At 42.4% G+C, this 20,084-nt stretch overlaps 1 protein-coding gene and 1 non-coding gene across 3 annotated transcripts in view; both read left to right on the top strand.

Annotated features, from left to right (window-relative positions):
* LOC131462246 (rho guanine nucleotide exchange factor 17-like) overlaps positions 1-19,731 on the top strand; it is a 53,548-nt gene extending 33,817 nt beyond the window's left edge. The window contains exons 2-24 of one of the 2 annotated variants that reach the window (XM_058633297.1): positions 6,540-6,617; positions 7,617-7,799; positions 12,306-12,422; positions 12,997-13,089; positions 13,182-13,358; positions 13,455-13,505; positions 13,625-13,734; positions 13,906-13,991; positions 14,414-14,532; positions 14,878-15,085; positions 15,199-15,272; positions 15,512-15,595; positions 15,681-15,784; positions 16,520-16,626; positions 16,721-16,840; positions 16,920-17,178; positions 17,323-17,409; positions 17,558-17,625; positions 18,052-18,200; positions 18,302-18,476; positions 18,592-18,687; positions 18,806-18,946; positions 19,086-19,731. In XM_058633297.1, coding sequence (XP_058489280.1) covers positions 6,540-6,617; positions 7,617-7,799; positions 12,306-12,422; positions 12,997-13,089; positions 13,182-13,358; positions 13,455-13,505; positions 13,625-13,734; positions 13,906-13,991; positions 14,414-14,532; positions 14,878-15,085; positions 15,199-15,272; positions 15,512-15,595; positions 15,681-15,784; positions 16,520-16,626; positions 16,721-16,840; positions 16,920-17,178; positions 17,323-17,409; positions 17,558-17,625; positions 18,052-18,200; positions 18,302-18,476; positions 18,592-18,687; positions 18,806-18,946; positions 19,086-19,294 — 2,895 coding nt within the window. In that variant the 3' untranslated portion in view covers positions 19,295-19,731. Of the gene's footprint in view, positions 1-6,539; positions 6,618-7,616; positions 7,800-12,305; positions 12,423-12,996; positions 13,090-13,181; positions 13,359-13,454; positions 13,506-13,624; positions 13,735-13,905; positions 13,992-14,413; positions 14,533-14,877; positions 15,086-15,198; positions 15,273-15,511; positions 15,596-15,680; positions 15,785-16,519; positions 16,627-16,720; positions 16,841-16,919; positions 17,179-17,322; positions 17,410-17,557; positions 17,626-18,051; positions 18,201-18,301; positions 18,477-18,591; positions 18,688-18,805; positions 18,989-19,085 lie in introns of both variants that reach the window. The other variant, XM_058633296.1, reaches the window with a different exon arrangement.
* trnam-cau (transfer RNA methionine (anticodon CAU)) lies at positions 9,352-9,424 on the top strand. The gene has a single exon. It is a non-coding gene; the product is annotated as a tRNA-Met (tRNA).
* Positions 19,732-20,084: the final 353 nt, after the last annotated feature.

Below are 20,084 nucleotides of genomic sequence, written 5' to 3' on the forward strand. Positions count from 1 at the left end.
ATGGAGAGAACCCAGGAGATAAAGGAGGAGGTGGTGGAGGAGAGAGAGATGAAGGAGGCGGCGGAGGAGGAGGAGGAGGAGGAGAAGAAGTGGTGGGCAAAGATGCAGTGAATCAGTTCAGGAACAACAACAAGAATGGGAACTCCAGCAGGAATATGAATGGGAATGGACTTTGTTCTGGGAACCCCAACAGAGAGGTAGACTTTAGTGTTTTGTTGATTTTTTTTGTTTTTCTTCTTTCCAGTGGAGATAAGTGTGTCTCTGTGTGTGTGTCCAGGACCGGCTGTCAAAATCCATTTACTTTTGACTCCATCAAACGTGCTCCTTTTATCGAATTAGTTTCTATTTTCTACTTGTTGCTGTCCACTTCGTTTATAGTTACATTTCATGTCTTGTTCTGAAGTCTGTCTCCTCTGGATAATGTCTCTCTGTTCAGTTTCTCCTCTCAATGTCTCTCTCTCTCTCAATCTTGTCTGTAATAGAATTTGAGCCGAGTGAATCACACAGTTATCTCGCGCACCTACTGTCGCAAAACTCACAGTGCCCTGTCCTGCTGTCTGTCCATCGATCGGCTTCTCTCTCGTCGCTTCAGCTGCGCTTCATCCCCGCGTTTCCGTTATGCACGTGTATCGCGGACCTCGTTCTCGAGCTGTGTTTTAGGTGGGAGCAGTATCGACACCACACCGTGTAAAATCCCCATTCATACGTATGTAGGAGGATCTATAGCAAAGTAAATCTCTGTAAAGAGCAGAGACATCATCGCTTTTTCCCCCCTGCTTACAGTACAAGTGTCTGCTCGTTCTTTGGAGACGCAAAAATACATTGTTTATAACGCATTGTACTGTTGTTGTCAGTTCAAAGTCCACTTAGGACGTTTGACACGAGGAGGTAAAGGGGCTTTATTTAAGATACGCAGCGACAGGTTAAAACAAGGACAATCCAAAATATTAGAGAGCTCACACACTTGCTCGTTACGGTAGCCCTCAGGACGCCTGCGGAGCGAGCGTCCAATCACAGACGAGATTCACCGGCACGTCACACGTCTGTGACGTCGGCTTCTCAGTACTTTCTTGCATAGAGCTCCTTCATTCATCTTTTTGCAATGACATTATAATCTGCTACAAAACATAAGTGAAACCGATTCGTAGAAAGTTCTCTGGAATATTAAGTGCGTGTTTCTCGCCCGCTCTTTCCACTATTTTCTGTCTTTCCTTCCTGCGTCTTAAGTATGGAACTGCAACGGTTACTACAGTCGTCACCGATCAGTGTTTTTCCTGAGATTTTCCTGATAATCAAATAAATCCTTTCACCCTTAATATCAAAGAGAAGTAAAAAAAAAAAGAAAAGAATCAAAACACCAAATATGTTGTTGGTTTTAATAGGTGATTAAGACTTTTATGCTAATGAAGGAAACATTATGTTAATTGTACATCTAGATCCACATGCTGCGGAGAACAATACAATGAATGTACACCGATAATCTACAACATTAAAACTGCTTCTAATGTTTTTTTTTGGACTTGGTCAAGCCATGAAACAATGTGAAACAAATGAATAATGTTATGCCAATGGAAGTATTTATGGATAAACCTCAGTCTGCCACAACAGAATCCCTTAGGTGTTTACATGTTGTGGCTGATTCGTGTTTATAATAATGTTTGTACCAGCTACTACTGTTGTTTTATCTTTTTTTTTATGTTTTTGGAAATCATTTCTATCAGAGCAGAGGAGGAGGAGGAGAAATTAGGCACCTTCATACTGAGTACCTTTATAAATGGGTTGTGTGGATGTCTGGAGAGGAACTGTAGGTGGCGAGGATGACAGAGGAGTTAGGAGGAGGATCAATGCTGTTTGCACAAGAGAGAGAGAGAGAAAACTATTGATCAGTGCAGAGTAGGTCAGAGCGGTGTGTGGCCTTTAAATGACACATACACATACATAACCCTGACCCGAACACACATGTGCTCTTGCTATTGTCTGCGTAACAGAATTACACAAGGTTGTTGAGAGGTAGAAGGTGAGGACTTATTAAAAATCCTTTTCTTTTCTAGAGCTAACGCCTCAGAAAGATCAATGTGAACGTCAGGACAGCGGTTTCTGCACGTGTAGAGGAAGAGATACAGTATGTGATGAGAACACTTTCTCTTCAGCTTTGGAGGCTGCTTGTTGCTACCATTAGCAGGCTGTTGCCACGGGTTACAGTGACCAGAAAAGGGGGGAGAGAGGTGTGACGGCAGCGCTGAGAAGAGAGGAAAAGGGTAGCAATTCTGTCGCCAATGCTTTTTTATAATGAAATTGCTTTGGTGAAATTGTGGCCATGCAGACACGAGATCTTCCCAGTAAAACCATTCTCTGCTCGAAAGAGAGTTGATTACTTAATTACTGTCGACTCCACAGTGAATCCCAAACATTTGTCTCTTGGAAAAAAAAATCTAGTGATGGCTTTCAAGACATTTTTAACCACTATACTATCAAAAATAAGTAGTTGCATTGTTGATAAATATTGACTTATTGTGAGTGTTTATGTTGTTTCAGCTGCCTCTGGACCCTACAAATTGGAGGCAGCTGTGGTCGGAACTCGAGTGCTTTGTTTGGCAAACGACTGCCATCAGATGCTAAATTGTCATCACAAAAGATGAACTACATAGAAAAAAGAGGGAAGGAACGAGTACACTCGATAATCTCCCACTTGTCCAGAATTGAGTTTCCACCTTTTTTTAGACGAGTGAAATATGTCACAAAACCCTGGCGAGAAGATGAATCACAGAGAGCCGTCAGTTTTTGCTTTTGTGTGGTCTCCACTGTGGAGCTGGAGCAAAGCAACGTGACAACGAACAGAATAACACTGTTAATGAAGAGACACGGCAGTATCTGATGGTTGATAAACATTGTGACCTCTGGTAGCAGTAACTCCAACTCTGCTGCACGTATGTTGTCTTTATGGTTCTGCAGTTGTGTGGAATAACTCACTGTGTCCTGTGTCCACAGCATTATTCAGGGACTCAGGAGAACATACATGTACATGTACTGCAGTCAGTCTCTCAGATACTGTATATTCTTACATTCGTTCAGACATTTCGCCCTCGCACGCACTTGGAAGATTGACTCGCACCTTCTTCCGACTGTCAGCGAGAGACAGGCTGAATGGACCCTGATCACGAGGTCGACTTCAATCGGTCAACAAAAGAAAGTAACGATGCACAAATTGCGGCGCATTGAAGTTCCTTTGTTCAACTGCAGCTGTTCACGCAGGATGAATGCAGCGAGGGATCGCGTGGGTCACACGTGTTCATAACAGCAGGAGAAAGTCCAGAGCACCTGGCTTGAGCGTGCAGGAGTCATGACACGTTAAACGCCGGCCACAGTAGTGCAAACAAATACAGAGCATTTCATGTGGGATACACAATATAGGGCAACACAAACAGTAAATAATGCAATATCCAAAACAATACCAGCCCTCATCCCTGAGAAGTGGCGACTGCATTTTTTAACAGTTTAATAATAAATCGCACACAAAATCGCATATTTTCAAATCTCCACAATCTGCACGTCACTGTTATGGTCCAATAATACGAAGTCGAACATTGTGGATTCAAGCGGACTAGAGCAGGACCAGGTGCAGCACTTATGCACTTGGACCACACTCTGAACACGTTGAATGCAGTACATGGAGACACCAACAATAACTGAGTGTCAGACGGGCTTTGTCGGGTTATTTCAACTTGTTTGGAAAGGCACACATCATGGCCACAGGACTGTTCTAATTGTCACATTCAGTTTTCCTGTCCACTAAGGGATTATTGTCAAAGTGATTCACAAATAAAATATAAAATATATCATAAAAAGAGAATGGGGAATGAGAAAAGTCCCATTTTCTCTGCTAAACACCTCCGTCTCTGAGGATCTGTTAAACTTATAAACACACTTGACTGGTTTTCACCACACACTCACCTTGTGTCGCCATGGTACCACAGTTGTGGTTTGCCTGACTGTTGCTTTATTGCACTGTAACACGCTGCTGCAGACTGTTATTGCGTCGCTGCTCGAGACCAGTCTGCCCTGCAACTGTTCATCCTCTTCACCGGGGTTGTTATGGTAACTTCAGCAGCAAAATTAAACTGGCATTCCGAGCATTATTTCACCATATTCTGATGGTGTGTGTGTGTGTGTGTGTGTGTGCGCCTCTAACCTAATTAAGATGACCCCAGTACAGAACGGCCTCCCTGTCGTGTCTCTGTCTTGTTGCCAGGTCACAGGGTCAGAATCTTTATCAGCTAAAAATCATCTCTGTAAACTCCAGAAGTAAACTATCAGTTTGATGATTGAAATTTAGAGCACATGATAAAGAATTAGCATTCATTTAATTATTTAACCATTCATTTTTGTGAGACGTGTGTGTGTGTGTGTGTGTGTGTAGGAGCTTCCTGGCATAAACACTGACCTTCTCAGGACCAGTGCTCTTCTTGGAGAACAAACTCGTTTGACAAACTGTTCAGGTTTAGAGCTTAGGTTAGGTTAGTGAGTTGTGGTTAGGTTGAGGGTTTGACATTAACTGGTTATGGTTAAGGTTAGGTGTAACAGTTTCCTAACAAGAATAGCTGCGTAAACACGCACAGTCTTCAGCGTGTTATCATACACTGCTGACAGAAACACCATGTGTCATTACTGAGTGTATTACACCATTTCTGCAGGTGAACTGAGAACTAAAAGAAAAAAAAGAAGCTGTGATTATAAAAGCAACATTTATGTCGACGGGAAATTTCAGCAGCTTGTTACTGATTTTTTGGAGATCTGTTAGAACTGAGCTCATTATGAAGCGTCAGTGCACTTCAGTTAGATTGTGGAACAAAGATGACGATGACTGTGATGTAACTTACTGTAACAGGGTTTAAATGGATGACTGCTGTCATTATGTTTTCCATTTTTTTTGGCCATGTTTAGCCCTGTATTTATAATTCCTTCTCCATTGTGTGGATCCGGTGAACAATTTGAGAGCAACAGCAACATCAACATACAGCGCACATATTTTCTCTTTCCCCTCTGGTTTCACTTTCCATCCATCCACACGCCACCTCTCTACATGCAGTGGTTCCCCACAGAGCCCCTGGGATCCCTTCAAATACCAAATACTAAACATAGCCTTACTGGGAAGTTATTGTTGTGGTTATTTATAGTACGGCACAGTGGTGGTGGCAGCCAGGGAAGAGGGGGGGAAAAAATGCCATTTAGTATGTTCACATGGCGTGTTTAGGAATTTAATTAGTAAGAGCCGGACTTTAAAAACACGTTTAAACGTGTTAATCTGACTGGAATTGTACTAAATTGAGTTTGTCTTGAAAATAATAGACGGGTGCGTAGATTAAGACAATTGTGAGAAAAACAAAGAATTGCTCTGTCAGCTTTAAGAGTTAAACATTTAGAAGTTGATGAATGCTTGAAAGACACAGAATGGCACTCGACACGCCACCAGCAAAAGCAGTTTTAAAGCTGTTAACTAACAAGCTGGAAAGGTGCATATCGCCACCTACACAACACACTCAAACTCATACGACCTGGGGGCCAATGAGTATCCAGTCTGGTCATGGGACTCCATCACAATAACGCAATATTGTATTCATGACGATATTTCACAGGATTTCAAAGTAAAAGTGTTTGTTCATGTTCATATTTAGTGTTATATTCTGTCGATAATCCAGCTAGAGGGCCAGTTCTCATGTTAAGGGGCGGGCTGCATAGAACTGCGTGGGGGGGCCGCGAGTTTGAGACCTCTGCCCTAGAGCTTGTAAACTGGGACAAGGACCGTAATCCATATAAATGCCTTAGTCCAACTACAACCGTACTTAACTGTGCATGGAAATATACTGACTGTGTGTGTGTGTGTGTGTGTGTGTGTGTGTGTGATGACTGGATATGCACCACAGGGTTTAGCCTATAGCGTTGTCTGATCCTTCTGATATTTATATGTCATGTTGTGTAACAGGATATTACCTCATGAGACACCCTGAGAAGATTTTTATGCAGCTGTGCCTCTGCGCGTCTGTCACATGTAACATGTTCTCAAAGATCATGATGTTCATACGTCAGCGATTCTGTTGTTTGTGTTTCAGTGTTTTGCAGTTGAAGAAGAAGCAGGCTGTCGATGTGTGTGTATGTTCAAACAATGTACACACGTACATGTATGAAGTGAATTATTGACCGATAAAAGCTTGCTTTATTTTTCTTAATGTTTCTAGTTGACCTATTCAGGATGCATTTCTATGCGGGATATAGAAGGTTACTGCGGCATTATCCTGGTCCAATGTGGAACAAACATGTCTAAATACAGTCGTGTTCTTGCTTTGACTGTTTGTGATGTCACAAACGTCCCTGACCAGTAGACAATGTGGTATGAATCTTAACCTCAAAATTACAATGTTATATTCCATGTTTTCACTGTAAATCACTGTCTTTTTTGAGGTGACGCAATGTGTTTTATTTGATATTCGCATTGTGTTTCACAAAGAAAAGAAAATGACAATTGTCCTCCTTTGTCTTCACAGGACATGAGGAAACATGTCATGATGACCCTCCTGGACACAGAGCAGTCGTATGTGGAGTCGCTACGCACTCTCATTCAGGTAACACACGAACACACCCGCACACAGACGAGCACACAGACGTACGTATGTACACAAGCAAGCCAATACAAACGACCCTATGGATCCACAGACGGCTCAAGGCATGAATAACAACTGTAGGCAACAACAAAGGTGTTATGTAATCCACTTATTGTCATTCATCCTGTCAAGATAATCTGCAAACGTCACCACATCCCACTGCTGAAAGCTTTATCTGCGCACACACGCACGAGCGTTAGAGCCCATACACTTCCACGTTCTACTTTTATCTTCCTCCCAGCGGCTAATTAACCTCCTGAACCCAAATATCTCCCTCTCTCACACACACACACACACACACACACCTTATCTCTCCCACGTGTGGTGAACTCACATTGTTGTACAACTTGTCACCTTTCTGTGTGTGTGGGCGAGCATTGAATGTCTGCATGTCTGCTTATAAGTGTGTGTGTGTGTGTGTGTGTGTGTGTGTGTCTGTGTCCATGCAGCAATGAATAATCCTGGTCTGTGTTCCCATGGCTACACGGGGGGGAAAAAATTGTTACCACGGCGATGGCAGTGGACATACAGCTCCCTAAAGGGATGCGTTTCAGCTGAGACAGCACGACAGCAACACCGTCCAATGTTGAAATCCGACCGTGTACCACGGCCTCTTTAAAAACTATATTATTTGTGAATTAGTGATAACTGTAGTGCATATTAAGTCAGCTCAGGAAAGAATAGTTTAAAAAGTCTAAGTGATACGTCATATAAGTGTCTCTATGTGACCCCCGTGCAACAATACTGCTCTGGTTTCAGAAAAAGAACAAGAACTTCTTACTACTAACATCTACAAAAGCATCTATTTTAAATTGAGTCTCAGGATTTTGTCAGCGACTGCCATAAACAGAAAGATTTTTGTTTAAAGTAAACGGGAGAACAGCTCATTTGAATGTATATATATATATTTGTAAAGCATTTGAAATGGTCACTCACTAACTGATGGTTCTGCTCCCTCAGGGCTACATGCGTCCCCTCAAACAGCCAGACAGCGGCTCCATAGTTGACCCTCTCCTGGTGGACGAGATGTTTTATCAGATCCCGGAGATCCTGGAGCACCACGAGCATTTCCTGGAGCAGGTCGCCAGCTGCGTCAGCCAGTGGCACGACAGGCAGACTGTTGGACACCTTCTCTTCCAATCAGTGAGTAGAGGAATGACAACATGAATGATAGAACAAAGGCAGTACACTAGTCATCATTATGCTAAAAAAAAAAAAACATACAAAAATACATCTCTATATTCAGGTGTAATCTGGTAATCTGGCATACCGGGCATTTTCCTGGTGGGCCAACGCACCTCAGGGCCGGTAGACAACACAGATCTTTTTCCCCCCCTTAAGGCCGGCTCCTGACAGCGGCTGGCATTGGTTCATTTCCTATAATGAGACAATAATTTCTCGCACTAGTAGTCCTCCTCCCTCCAGCCTCTGTCTTCAAAAATACCAACAAATATGGATAAAACGGAAGCACGAAGGAGGTGCAGAGAAAATGTGGGCTAAAAAAAACGCTGTTACTCATAGATGCCCAAAAATGTTAAGAAAAAATTATTACAGACATGTTTACTGCTACTTCATCATCATCATCATCAGCAGTAGCATCTGATGTTGTGCAGGAGGGAAGGAGGAGAGGTGCAAGAACGTGATGGGGAGGAAACAATAGCAGAGGGACAGGGAGACCTTGACGGGGACAAGGAGGGACAGGGTGAGAATGAGGAGAGTGGAGCTGACGACGTGGTGGTAAGGGAGGGATGTTGGGATGTGTGTACGACGACTGGTATTCCTTATGTTGTGGGGGTCTAAATCTGTAACATCTCTAAATCTGTCACATTATGGGGAGTGGTAACAGTAATGCTGAAAAATATCAGCATTGGTATCACCCTTGAACATTAAGTATCTGTTGGACAATAACAGCACATTGACCGTGTGAGGTAGTTAATAATTGCCAGGGAGCCGTAATCCCTCTGAACAGCCTCTGGACTATTGTCAGTCAACAAAGTAACAGTAACTAAGGTCCAGAGAGATGTTTATTCTTATTAAAATGTGACTTCGGTTAAATTTAATTTTGAAACTTTGATGATCTACTGTGTTGCTACAAATTAAAGTGCCTGGAGAAGAGTGTAGATTTGAAAAAAATGCGTGGCTGGCATTGGGGCAAATTGAAAGGAAACCTTTTTTTTATGAAGACACGGTTCTAAAGATGGCAACACATGTTAAATGTTTTGTTTACCCGCTGACCTCTCAGCGTCCCATTTCAAATTTCCCATGACCCAAGAGAAACATTTCAGCGTTGGGCTGAATGTGAGGTTTGGGTCCTTGAGAAGACAAGAGACGAGCGTTTCTGTCCAGTCCGACTGGTTTTCACAGACAAAACAAGCAGGAGTGTGATCGTTGAACAACACCAGTTTTCTTCTGACCCCAGGTTTTGTTTCTTCTTCTTGATCAGAAAAGCCAAAGGGCAAACGAATGTTTCACGCCACACCTCGTGAGCCGTATCTATAATCATTTAAATCAGTATGCAGAAGAATACGAGGTGTAACGTGTAGAGTGTCCACATTAGTGGCTCTTCCTGTTCACTTACAGCTGTTGTAGATTCCTCACAGTGCTCACACTGAGCCCCTCCCCCACTCCCTGCGCGCTCTGACTCACTCCTCCCCTGCAGCCGCTCTTAAGTGCATGCTGCAGCATGCGCTTTCAGGCCTCGTTGGCGCAGTAGGCAGCGCGTCAGTCTCATAATCTGAAGGTCGTGAGTTCGAGCCTCACACGGGGCATTTGTTTTGTCCAGGCTTCGTCTGCTTGGAGTCAAACATTTGCCGTTCGTCGGCACAGAAATGCCCGTGTGTCAGGATTTGCTCTTAGTTCATGGAAAATGTCTGTTTTAAACAGAATTGTCCCTTTACAGCTAATCACAGTCACACAACTCTCCACTTTTATGTTATTATGATTTCACTGATCAGTCACAGGAATAAAACCAACGATCGGTGTATGTAATCTCATTATCAGCCCGTCACAAATCCTGAAACAGATCAGCTTTCTTTTATGTTGACATACACACGATTAACGTAAGTTGCAGGGCTGTGTTCATGTGTAACGTTTATGTTTTTCCTGACTAAAAATCTGTGATTTTCATGTGCACATACAAATACTGACATACTGAAATAATTTTACATTGATCGGGTTATTTGATGATGATCATTTAAAAGGTTGGGAAGGGAGAACTGGGACCAGGTCTTGGCAACAAGCATTCACAAATAAAGTCAGAATTCTGAGATTAAAGTTAGAGATTAACCTTAGATAAAAGTCAGAATTCTGAGATTAAAGTCAGAGAATAACCTTACATAAAAGTCAGAATTCTGAGATTAAAGTCGGAGAATAACTTTACTTAAAAGTCAGAATTCTGAGATTAAAGTCGGAGAATAACTTTACATAAAAGTCAGAATTCTGAGATTAAAGTCAGAATTCTGAGATTAAAGTCAGAATTCTGAGATTAAAGTCGGAGAATAACCTTACATAAAAGTCAGAATTATGAGATTAAAGTCGGAGAATAACCTTACATAAAAGTCAGAATTCTGAGAGTAAAGTCAAAATTCTGAGATTAAAGTCAGAATTCTGAGATTAAAATCAGAGAATAACCTTACATAAAAGTCAGAATTCTGAGATTAAAGTCGGAGAATAACCTTACATAAAAGTCAGAATTCTGAGATTAAAGTCGGAGAATAACCTTACATAAAAGTCAGAATTCTGAGATTAAAGTCGGAGAATAACTTTACTTAAAAGTCAGAATTCTGAGATTAAAGTCGGAGAATAACTTTACATAAAAGTCAGAATTCTGAGATTAAAGTCAGAATTCTGAGATTAAAGTCAGAATTCTGAGATTAAAGTCGGAGAATAACCTTACATAAAAGTCAGAATTCTGAGATTAAAGTCGGAGAATAACCTTACATAAAAGTCAGAATTCTGAGATTAAAGTCGGAGAATAACCTTACATAAAAGTCAGAATTCTGAGATTAAAGTCGGAGAATAACTACATAAAAGTCAGAATTCTGAGATTAAAGTCAGAATTCTGAGATTAAAGTCGGAGAATAACCTTACATAAAAGTCAGAATTATGAGATTAAAGTCGGAGAATAACCTTACATAAAAGTCAGAATTCTGAGATTAAAGTCGGAGAATAACCTTACATAAAAGTCAGAATTCTGAGATTAAAGTCGGAGAATAACTTTACATAAAAGTCAGAATTCTGAGATTAAAGTCAGAATTCTGAGATTAAAGTCAGAATTCTGAGATTAAAGTCGGAGAATAACCTTACATAAAAGTCAGAATTCTGAGGTTAAAGTCGGAGAATAACCTTACATAAAAGTCAGAATTCTGAGATTAAAGTCGGAGAATAACCTTACATAAAAGTCAGAATTATGAGATTAAAGTCAGAATTCTGAGATTAAAGTCGGAGAATAACCTTACATAAAAGTCAGAATTCTGAGATTAAAGTCGGAGAATAACCTTACATAAAAGTCAGAATTCGAGATTAAAGTCGGAGAATAACCTTACATAAAAGTCAGAATTCTGAGATTAAAGTCGGAGAATAACCTTACATAAACGTCAGAATTCTGAGATTAAAGTCGGAGAATAACCTTACATAAAAGTCAGAATTCTGAGATTAAAGTCAGAATTCTGACTTTTTTCTGAGAATTCATGCTGTTGGCCCCTATACTCTTCTGTAGAATATTTAATGAATGTATTAATGTAGACAACATTTACCTGACATTATTAAGAGTGAAAATACAGGAAGGGATTGAAATATAAAACATACAACGATGCATTATTCTGGCTTCATGTGGCCAGTTGGACACCTTCTTAGTCAAAGTAAAGAGTAAGTGCCAGTTATTAATTATGTTCACAGAGAAAAAGTGAGAGTTCACTCTGCTCTTCTTGCCTTCCCTCTGCTGAGACTAATCCTCACTCTCTTCACACGCGTCACATATGTGTCCAATTCTCTGTTCCTTTAAAGACTGAGAAGAGGCAGAGGAACTGTGAGGAATAGATGAGGTTATTGCATGAGAAGGGAGAAAGCAGGTGACGTCAGTGTAGGTGCCACACTGTGCCTCATGTCTGTAACCACTCTCTGTCCGTGTCTCCACTCCTATTTTAAGGAGCTGTCTCTGCACTTGTTAGTAAAAGAAAAAACGGTCATGGTGAATGAGAGGAAGGAAGAAGACCGATGGAGACATAGAGACACTGTAACCCTTTTCTGTCCCAAATAAAACAAACTTTTTGTTGCTAAAACTAGTAGTTTTTGACAGCATTTCTTATGAAAAAGGAAAACAACTGTAAAAAAAATGGATAGGGATGTCCTGATATCACTTTTTTTTAATATTACACTTGTTTCATTAATAAAGAGCTCAGGTTGACTAATCATGCCTTTTTATCCACAGATATTATTTCAAATCTGTTCAGCACGTTACCTTTTTTTGCCTGCTGGTAAAAGTATTTCACAGATGAAGAATGACATTCTAATATCTATGCTTAAAGATGCTTAAAGATGCTCGAGATATTAGCTAGAAACAGCATTCAACAGCATCCATTGTGACGTTTTTTTTTTCCTGCTTAGAAAACGACCACGTAATTGTGTTTTCTTTCTCTCCGTCCTCTCCAGTTCTCCAGAGAGACTGTAGCTAATATGTATTCAGCCTACATAGACAACTTTCTCAATGCCAAAGACGCAGTGAGGATCGCCAAAGAGGCCAAGCCAGCGTTTCACAAGTTTCTGGAGGTGAGTGTTGGACTGAAACACAGGATGTCCGCTTTCTTCTAAACCAGCTCCACTTAAACTCGCATTTACTGTAAGTCGTGTTTTTTATTGTTCAAAACCGACAAAGGACATTTGAGCTCATCACATTATTTTGTATTTACATTTATTGTGTCACAAAAAGATTGATTTTTACGTCGTTGTAGTGCAAATTTCAACAGATTTCCACCAAATCAACAAAAAAAAAACCTGTGGACACTTCAGCATTATGTCCAGTCAAATGTGATAGAACACGTTGATACTGTGTTCTGCCACCATGAGATAATGTAGGGGGGAAAGAGGATAAGCTGACTGCACAGACAAGATGCAGAAATGAGGTAATGAGACACCACAAGAAGGTGTCATGTCCTCAGCTTGCTCTGAGTTTACAACCACAGAGAGCTTCACGGGCCAGGCAGGACGTTCACTGTGGAACCACTACACCATCTGGTGGTGGAGATCCAAAGTGCAACACTGATCTGATCCCGCGGTCACTCGTCTTGTTTAGATGCGTCTCAGTTATTGTCTGACGCTCTCTCCTGTCCATTCTCTTCAACAGCACAACATGCGTGAGAACAAGGAGAAGCAGGCTCTGGGTGATCTGATGATTAAGCCGGTGCAAAGGATTCCTCGCTACGAGCTGCTGGTGAAGGTGAGCCCATCAGAGCATATATAAACGCCTGCTTTCTATTAAGCCAAGACACTCGGGCTCATGTGAAATTCTTTGTATCCGTGTCCGTGCAGGACCTGCTGAAGCACACTGCAGAGGACCACCCCGACCACCAGTTTCTTCTGGACGCCCAGAGGGACATCAAGCGCTTGGCCGAGAAGATCAACAAGGGACGTCGCTCCGCTGAGGAGGCAGAGAGAGAGACGCGGGTCATTCAGGAGATCGAGGCGCACATAGAGGGAGTTGAACATGTGAGATGTTTATCATCTACTTTTCCCTTTATGAGCTATTGATTGTTTTGTCTTCAAGTTAAGTAAATAATCCCTTTCTCTGTGTGTATGTGTTAGATTCTGAACCCACAGAGGAAGTTCTTGAGACAGGAAATGGTCATGGAGGCGGTAAGTCCAATGTCTATGGTCAAACTGATATTTGTGGTGCATCTTTTAGACAATTGATTGATAATAATATTTTATTTATTAATGATGTGAAATCCGCTTTCCCCTCTCTCTCTCTGTAGAAGACAGTGGGTGGGAAGAAAGACCGTTCCCTGTTCCTCTTCAGTGATCTGATCATCTGCACCACCCTGAAGAGGAAGTCTGGCTCATTAAGACGCAGCTCCATGAGCCTGTATGTAACCATGCACACACACACACACACAGTAAATCAAACTACAGTGTCCCAACCACACTGTGCCCCCTGGTGTTCCCACATGTCAAAATGAAATGCACCACTCTGGATATGTTAACAGTGCTGGATATACAGGCGATGCGTGTTGTTTTATGTGAAAATGTTTTTCAGATACTCTGCTGCGAGTGTGATCGACACGTCTAGTAAATACAAGTTCCTGTGGAAACTTCCTCTGGAGGACGTGGAAGTGGTGAAAAGTAAGACTCCTGTGTTATTGGGGTTGAAGTGACATGAAGTGACATTTAACACTGTAGGGCTCAGTGATTTAAGGAAAATGTCTAATTAACATTGGCAAACTTCAGTTCAATATTCACAGATTTAAATTATTTATGACTTTGAACACTTTGAGATATGAATTGATGTGTGGACTGCCCTTTAATACATACGTAGAACATTAAAATATAAAATAATGTATTCATTGTTCAGCTCAACTTTGCATCAGAAATTCAGTTTTAATAGCATCCTTTATCAAATGCATGAATCAATAAGTGAAGAAAGGCAGGGTTTTGGTATTATCAGTATACTTTCATTTTATACTTTCACTTTAGGGTTTTTAAAATATGATTCCAGGTGACTGTTGTTTGTTTCTCTGACTGATTTTTCTTCTTCGTCGCCTCAGGCTCCACGCAGGCGACAAACAAGGAGAACATCCAGAAGATGATCAGTCGATTGGATGAGGATCTCAGCACGGTGGGTCAGATCAGCAAACTGTCCGAGACCCTCAGCTTCCCACACCAGGTATCGTGTCTTAGAATCTCACATTAAGTTTTAAATCTTCTTTAAAGATTTAAAACTTTTAAAACTTTTAAAACTTTAAATCTTTAAAGTTTCCCTGTAGAATTTCATTGTACAGGGAAACGTGTTTCTTTACTGTGCATATGACAATAAACACTTTGAATCTTGAATCTTGAATCTTTCTTATCTTTTTTCCCCCTTAAACTTTCATCTCGTTTGTACACATGGAGAAATTGTTCCATAGAATTCTATATTTCTTGCTCCTCTAATCTAATCTAAATCTTCGGTCCTAGATATTCATACTACAAGGTGATTTCTCTTTTCTTGTCCTGTCTGCTGCTCTTTCAGTCCCTTGACGAGGCCATAAAGGACCTGATGGCGTCCGTGCACAGGGAGCTCTCGGAGAAACAGTCTGTGGCCTTCAGTATGACTTTCCTGCCCACAAAGCTGGAGTTTATGACAGCTTCTGCTGAGAGCACCTTTGTCTTTGAGTTTAACTCTCCTGACACGCGCTCCAACTTCGAACAGGCTTTTGAGGACGCCAAGAAGAAGTTAGGTCAGTGAACAAGCTTTAGTGTGAGCAAAAAGAAGCTTGTTGTTAATAATTCTGACGAATATTAAATAGGCCTAGACCTACTTTATTTAAGATGGCTTTTTTTTCCAATTTAGCAATGAATAAGGACCAGTGGGACCCGGAGTTTCTGAAGGCGATTCCTATAATGAAGACACGGAGTGGAATGCAGGTGAGAGACTTTTCTGTTGATGTGGTTCAAGGCTGTGTGGACACAGAAATCCACCCATTCATTCCAGGTATCCAATCACAACACTGTGCCCAACAATAATGTGAAAGAGTGTGCGCATGCAGATGCAAGACACGTGAACTGTCAAGTCTGATCTGCATCTGCAAGGGAATTGAACAACGGTGGCTGGAAATGTCAACGTATTCTCTTAAATGTCACTCTATTTGTCTCGTTTCCTCCAGTTTTCCTGTGCCTCTCCCAGCCACAGCTGTCCGGACAGCGGATGTGAAGTGTGGGTGTGTAACAGTGATGGCTACGTAGGACAGGTGAGGAAAACTACTCCACCTTTGCAAAAAGACAGAGGTGGTCACCGTTACTCAGGACGACTGATGATGGCGTTTGTCTCTGCAGGTGTGTCTGTTGAATATCAAAGATGAGCCCACAGTGGAGGCCTGCATCGCCGTTTGCTCGGCGAGGATCATTTGCATTGCTGCTGTACCGGGGCTCAAGGGAAGGTCAGTGGATTCACACACAAACACACACACACACACACACACACAGACATACTTACAGCAATTTACGCAAACATGAAGCCCAGACAACGACCAGAGAATTTGACCTGGACATTTGTTTGTTATTCACATGTGATGAACAAAGCGAGAGACTGTCTGAGTCAGACGCGTTCACAGAGGCAGGGACACGTCCCGATCATCCAGGCGATGGGTGGCATGTGGGTCAGAACACTTTCCTGGCGGCCTGCTGTGAATTATCCAGGTTTTCCTGCTGCGTTGTCACACGGTCTCACTGCGATATTGTCCAGAGATTTGACTGTAAGCGTTATTAAATATTATTTATAAACAGAGAGCCACTGCTGTAACTGAAAATCCAGTTGTTCGGAGAGCAGACTGAGCTCATTTCAAGGTCGGTACAAAGACAAAGCTATTGGGTTCATTCCGTGCCAGTAAGAAAAAGATTCCAGAGATTTGTCATTTGTCATCTTGAGGACTGATGTTCAGAATTAGAGGTAGCGTCAGGCCGTGTACATGTATGTCCAAAACCTGGATAGCGAAAACTCCCCCGCGACAATCAAGGGAACGTTCTCGCACACAGCCCCTGGGACATACTGAATTAATATGAGATGTATAAACTGTAAACTATGTGGAAACTAAAGAATTTGACCATAATGTGTCATGCAATCTTTTGTGGGAATACATTTAATTCTAATACTGTTATGGTCTGTGTCGATGCAGAGAGCGTGGATCAGAGCCCACTGTCGTCTCTCCCTCCAGAGCACCTGGTCAGCAGCTCCACATATCTATCTCTCATTCTTCTCTGGAGATGACGGAGCAACCTACTGGTTTGTCCAAAAAGAAACATATGTATATATATATATATCATGACTAGCAGCAGTGGTTCACATGTCCACTGATCGACGGGTTAATTGTTTCCAGGACCGGGAGCAGAGCTTGTTCCCTTTGACAGCGATGACACGGATGACGAGGATTCACCCAGTCCTTCTTCCACTCTGCAGAGTCAGGCCAGTCATTCCACCATCTCGTCAAGCTACGGCAGTGAGTAGAAACAAATCGAACACGTGCACGCCCGCTCACCCATTCAAACACACACTCACGCACCACCCTCTTTTTGAAGATGATGAGGGTCCAGGCTCCAAAGACATGGCTACAGAAACCACCAGCAGTGAAGAGGAGCAGGAGCACATCCCCTACGTAGCGCCGGGGATGTTAGGGGTCGGCGGAGGAAGCCGTGGCCAGGCGGAGAGCCCCATGGACGGTCGCGCCATGCGCCGATCTTCCCGGGGCTCCTTCACCAGGGCGAGCCTGGAGGATCTGCTCAGCATTGACCCTGAGGCCTATCAGAGCTCAGTGTGGCTGGGCACAGAGGACGGATGGTATGTGCGGTAGCAACACATGCACATTCCAAACTGGTTTATTATTTAGTATTTTTTCTCTGTCAAAGGTTAAGCTCAGCCTTGCATTCTGCCAGTTCTTCAACAGGTTTAACCCCGATCTTCTCGTGCTTCTGTTTCTGTTAGCATCCACGTGTACCAGTCCTCGGACAACATCCGCAATCGTAAAAACAGCATGAAAATGCAACACTCGGCTTCCATCCTCTGTATACTGTGAGTCTGCGTGATTGGTGTCTGGGAATTATTGTTGTTTTATATATTTATATATATATATATATATATATATATATATATATATATATATATACATATATATATGTTTTTTATTATTATTGTTATCTTTCTTTTTTTGCTTTTTCAGGTATTTGGACAACAAAGTATTTGTGTCATTAGCTAATGGAGAGGTGATCGTCTATCAGAGAGAGGCAGGTAAGCTGAAGTGTGGACACGTAAAGAAGGTCTTTTTTAAATCATTGTAATAATTGAATTTTATCGTTTGTTTGAATTGTTAGAATGAGAGGATTTTGTAAATAGGCACAAGATTCTGACAGTATGATAACCTTAAGCATAAAATACCATGATATGGGGGTTATTATGTGGTATGACGTCTGAAAACACGGCTCTCTGCGTGCTCGCGCCAACCTGGAGGGGGAAGAGTTACGTTATTTAAAGCCACACCCATCCTGAGTGTTTCCTGCAGTAAAAGCGAACGCCGTAATTCCAGTGGTTTTGAAACCTTAACTTTACAATACCATGGTATACCTTGAAACTGGTTATCAGCCCATGCCTAATTGGAAATGTATTTACTGGAATATTTTGAATTGAATTTTAAATGAATGTTACCCTCAATTGCAGGTAGTTTCTGGGACGCTCAGTCTTCTCAGACATTAGTTTTGGGCACGTCCACTAATCCTGTCACCAAAATGGTTCCTGTGGGAGGGAAGCTTTGGTGTGGCTCACAGAATAGAGTGCTCATCATCAACACCACGACCCTGGTACAAGAGGTGAGAACGCTTTTGATGAAGATGTGGAGCGCACAGCACAGTTTGACCTCAGCCCTGATAAAAATCAGACACTCACAGACTTTCCAATCTCATTTTCCCAGCACTGGTTCCAGGTTGGCACTGACAGCAATCGGTGTGTGACGTGTATGGTGGCGTATGGTCAGGGCGTGTGGCTGGCACTGCAGGGCAGCGCGCATGTCAAACTGTACCACGCTCAGACCTGGGAGAGCCTGACCGAAGTGGACGTGGCACCTGCTGTGCACAAGATGCTCGCAGGTAAAATACTCATGAGGAATACAAGGATGTTAGGAGCTTAAAACATTGAGAATCCCTTAAATTTAAATTCACCATACCCCATCACCCCCCCGTCCTCTTTTCCTTCTCCACTCAGGTGCTGATGCGATCATCCGACAGCACAAAGCCGCCTGTCTGAGAATCACAGCGTTGCTGGCCTGCAAGGATCTGCTGTGGATTGGCACAAGTGCAGGTGATAACACATATAACATTGGATTGCCATTTTGTTTTATGTCACTATTATATCAGATGGTCTTCATACATGTCGTCTTAATATTCCTTGGTTTATTCCTTGGCTCCTCCCCTTACAGGCGTAGTCCTTACACTGGCGATCCCAGCGGTGAGCTCAGGAATTGGGGCAGGGTCTCTGAAAACTCCCCTGGTGCCGATGGGCTCGGCTCACGGACACACGGGCCATGTTCGCTTTCTGACATCGATTGAATTACCAGAAGGTTTTGACATGAACTTCCCTCCTCCAACAAATGACACTTCAGGTTTTTACAGGGTTTTTCTCTATGTATATGTATGTATACCTATATGAGACTTTAAAAGGTTTCTAAATGTGACGCTTCATCCTTTTCTGTGTCATAGGCAACCAGACCCAGAGTGCAAGCACAATCGATGGGAACCTCCAAAGGCGTGACTCGGCGCATCGCAGGGCCTCTGCCCTCATCCCTTCAAAAACAAACCTTCTAGTCATTTCTGGTGGCGATGGCTACGAGGACTTCAGACTGACCAACAGCAGTGAGACAGTTGGACGGGATGACAGCACCAACCACCTTTTGCTTTGGAGGGTGTGAGACAGTCATACCCAGTTCCCTGCCTCTCGCTGAAGATGGCGCACAAGCTCCTGTCCTCTCCTCTCCCTGTGATTGTTGATGTGTTGGTCTTCTGCTCGGTCCACCAGTCTCTATGTGCATAATGTGACTCTCCTCTTTGACTGACAAGTGAATATGGTCACCTCAGACTCCCGTTTTCTCGTGTCATTTCCCGTGTCATGTTTCCGATGGTGTGCGTTGGTCCTCTGTGTGTGTGTGTGTGTGCGTATTTCCGACGGCTGTGAGTATCGTACAGAGAGACACGGAGGAGACGGAGGAGAGGAAAAATTTCCATGAGTGTCATCTTCAAATATTCACAGATGATCACATGAGGACAGGAAGAATAAGAGGTGACAGTGAGGACTCTGCAGAATGCCATTCCACAGGAATACGTCTCAATAAATGCAGACATGAGTGAAGGATTGATATTTTTTTTTCTTTTTGGACGTACAGTGAGAGTTCAAATATAGTAGACAGGTTCTGTCAATGTCTGTGTGCATCTAAATGACTAAGTGATGACGTATTTCACTCCCTGCATGTGACAATGCCAGATCTGAGATCTGAATATCTAACTCTACAGCCATTGCTTATAGAGATGAGACTAAACCCAAATCATCTTTTCTCTTGTAGAGGGAGAGCATCATTTAAGTGCAATATCTACGGCGTATCTTATGTAATCACATGCATAAAGTCACATTAATGCACAGCCTTCACTCACTCGATCCCATTTGTGAAAAACGTCGACATGTTTTTCCCCACAGACGACGACAGC

Source organism: Solea solea, chromosome 7 (assembly GCF_958295425.1).
Source record: "Solea solea chromosome 7, fSolSol10.1, whole genome shotgun sequence".
NCBI classification, from domain to species: Eukaryota; Metazoa; Chordata; class Actinopteri; order Pleuronectiformes; family Soleidae; genus Solea; species Solea solea.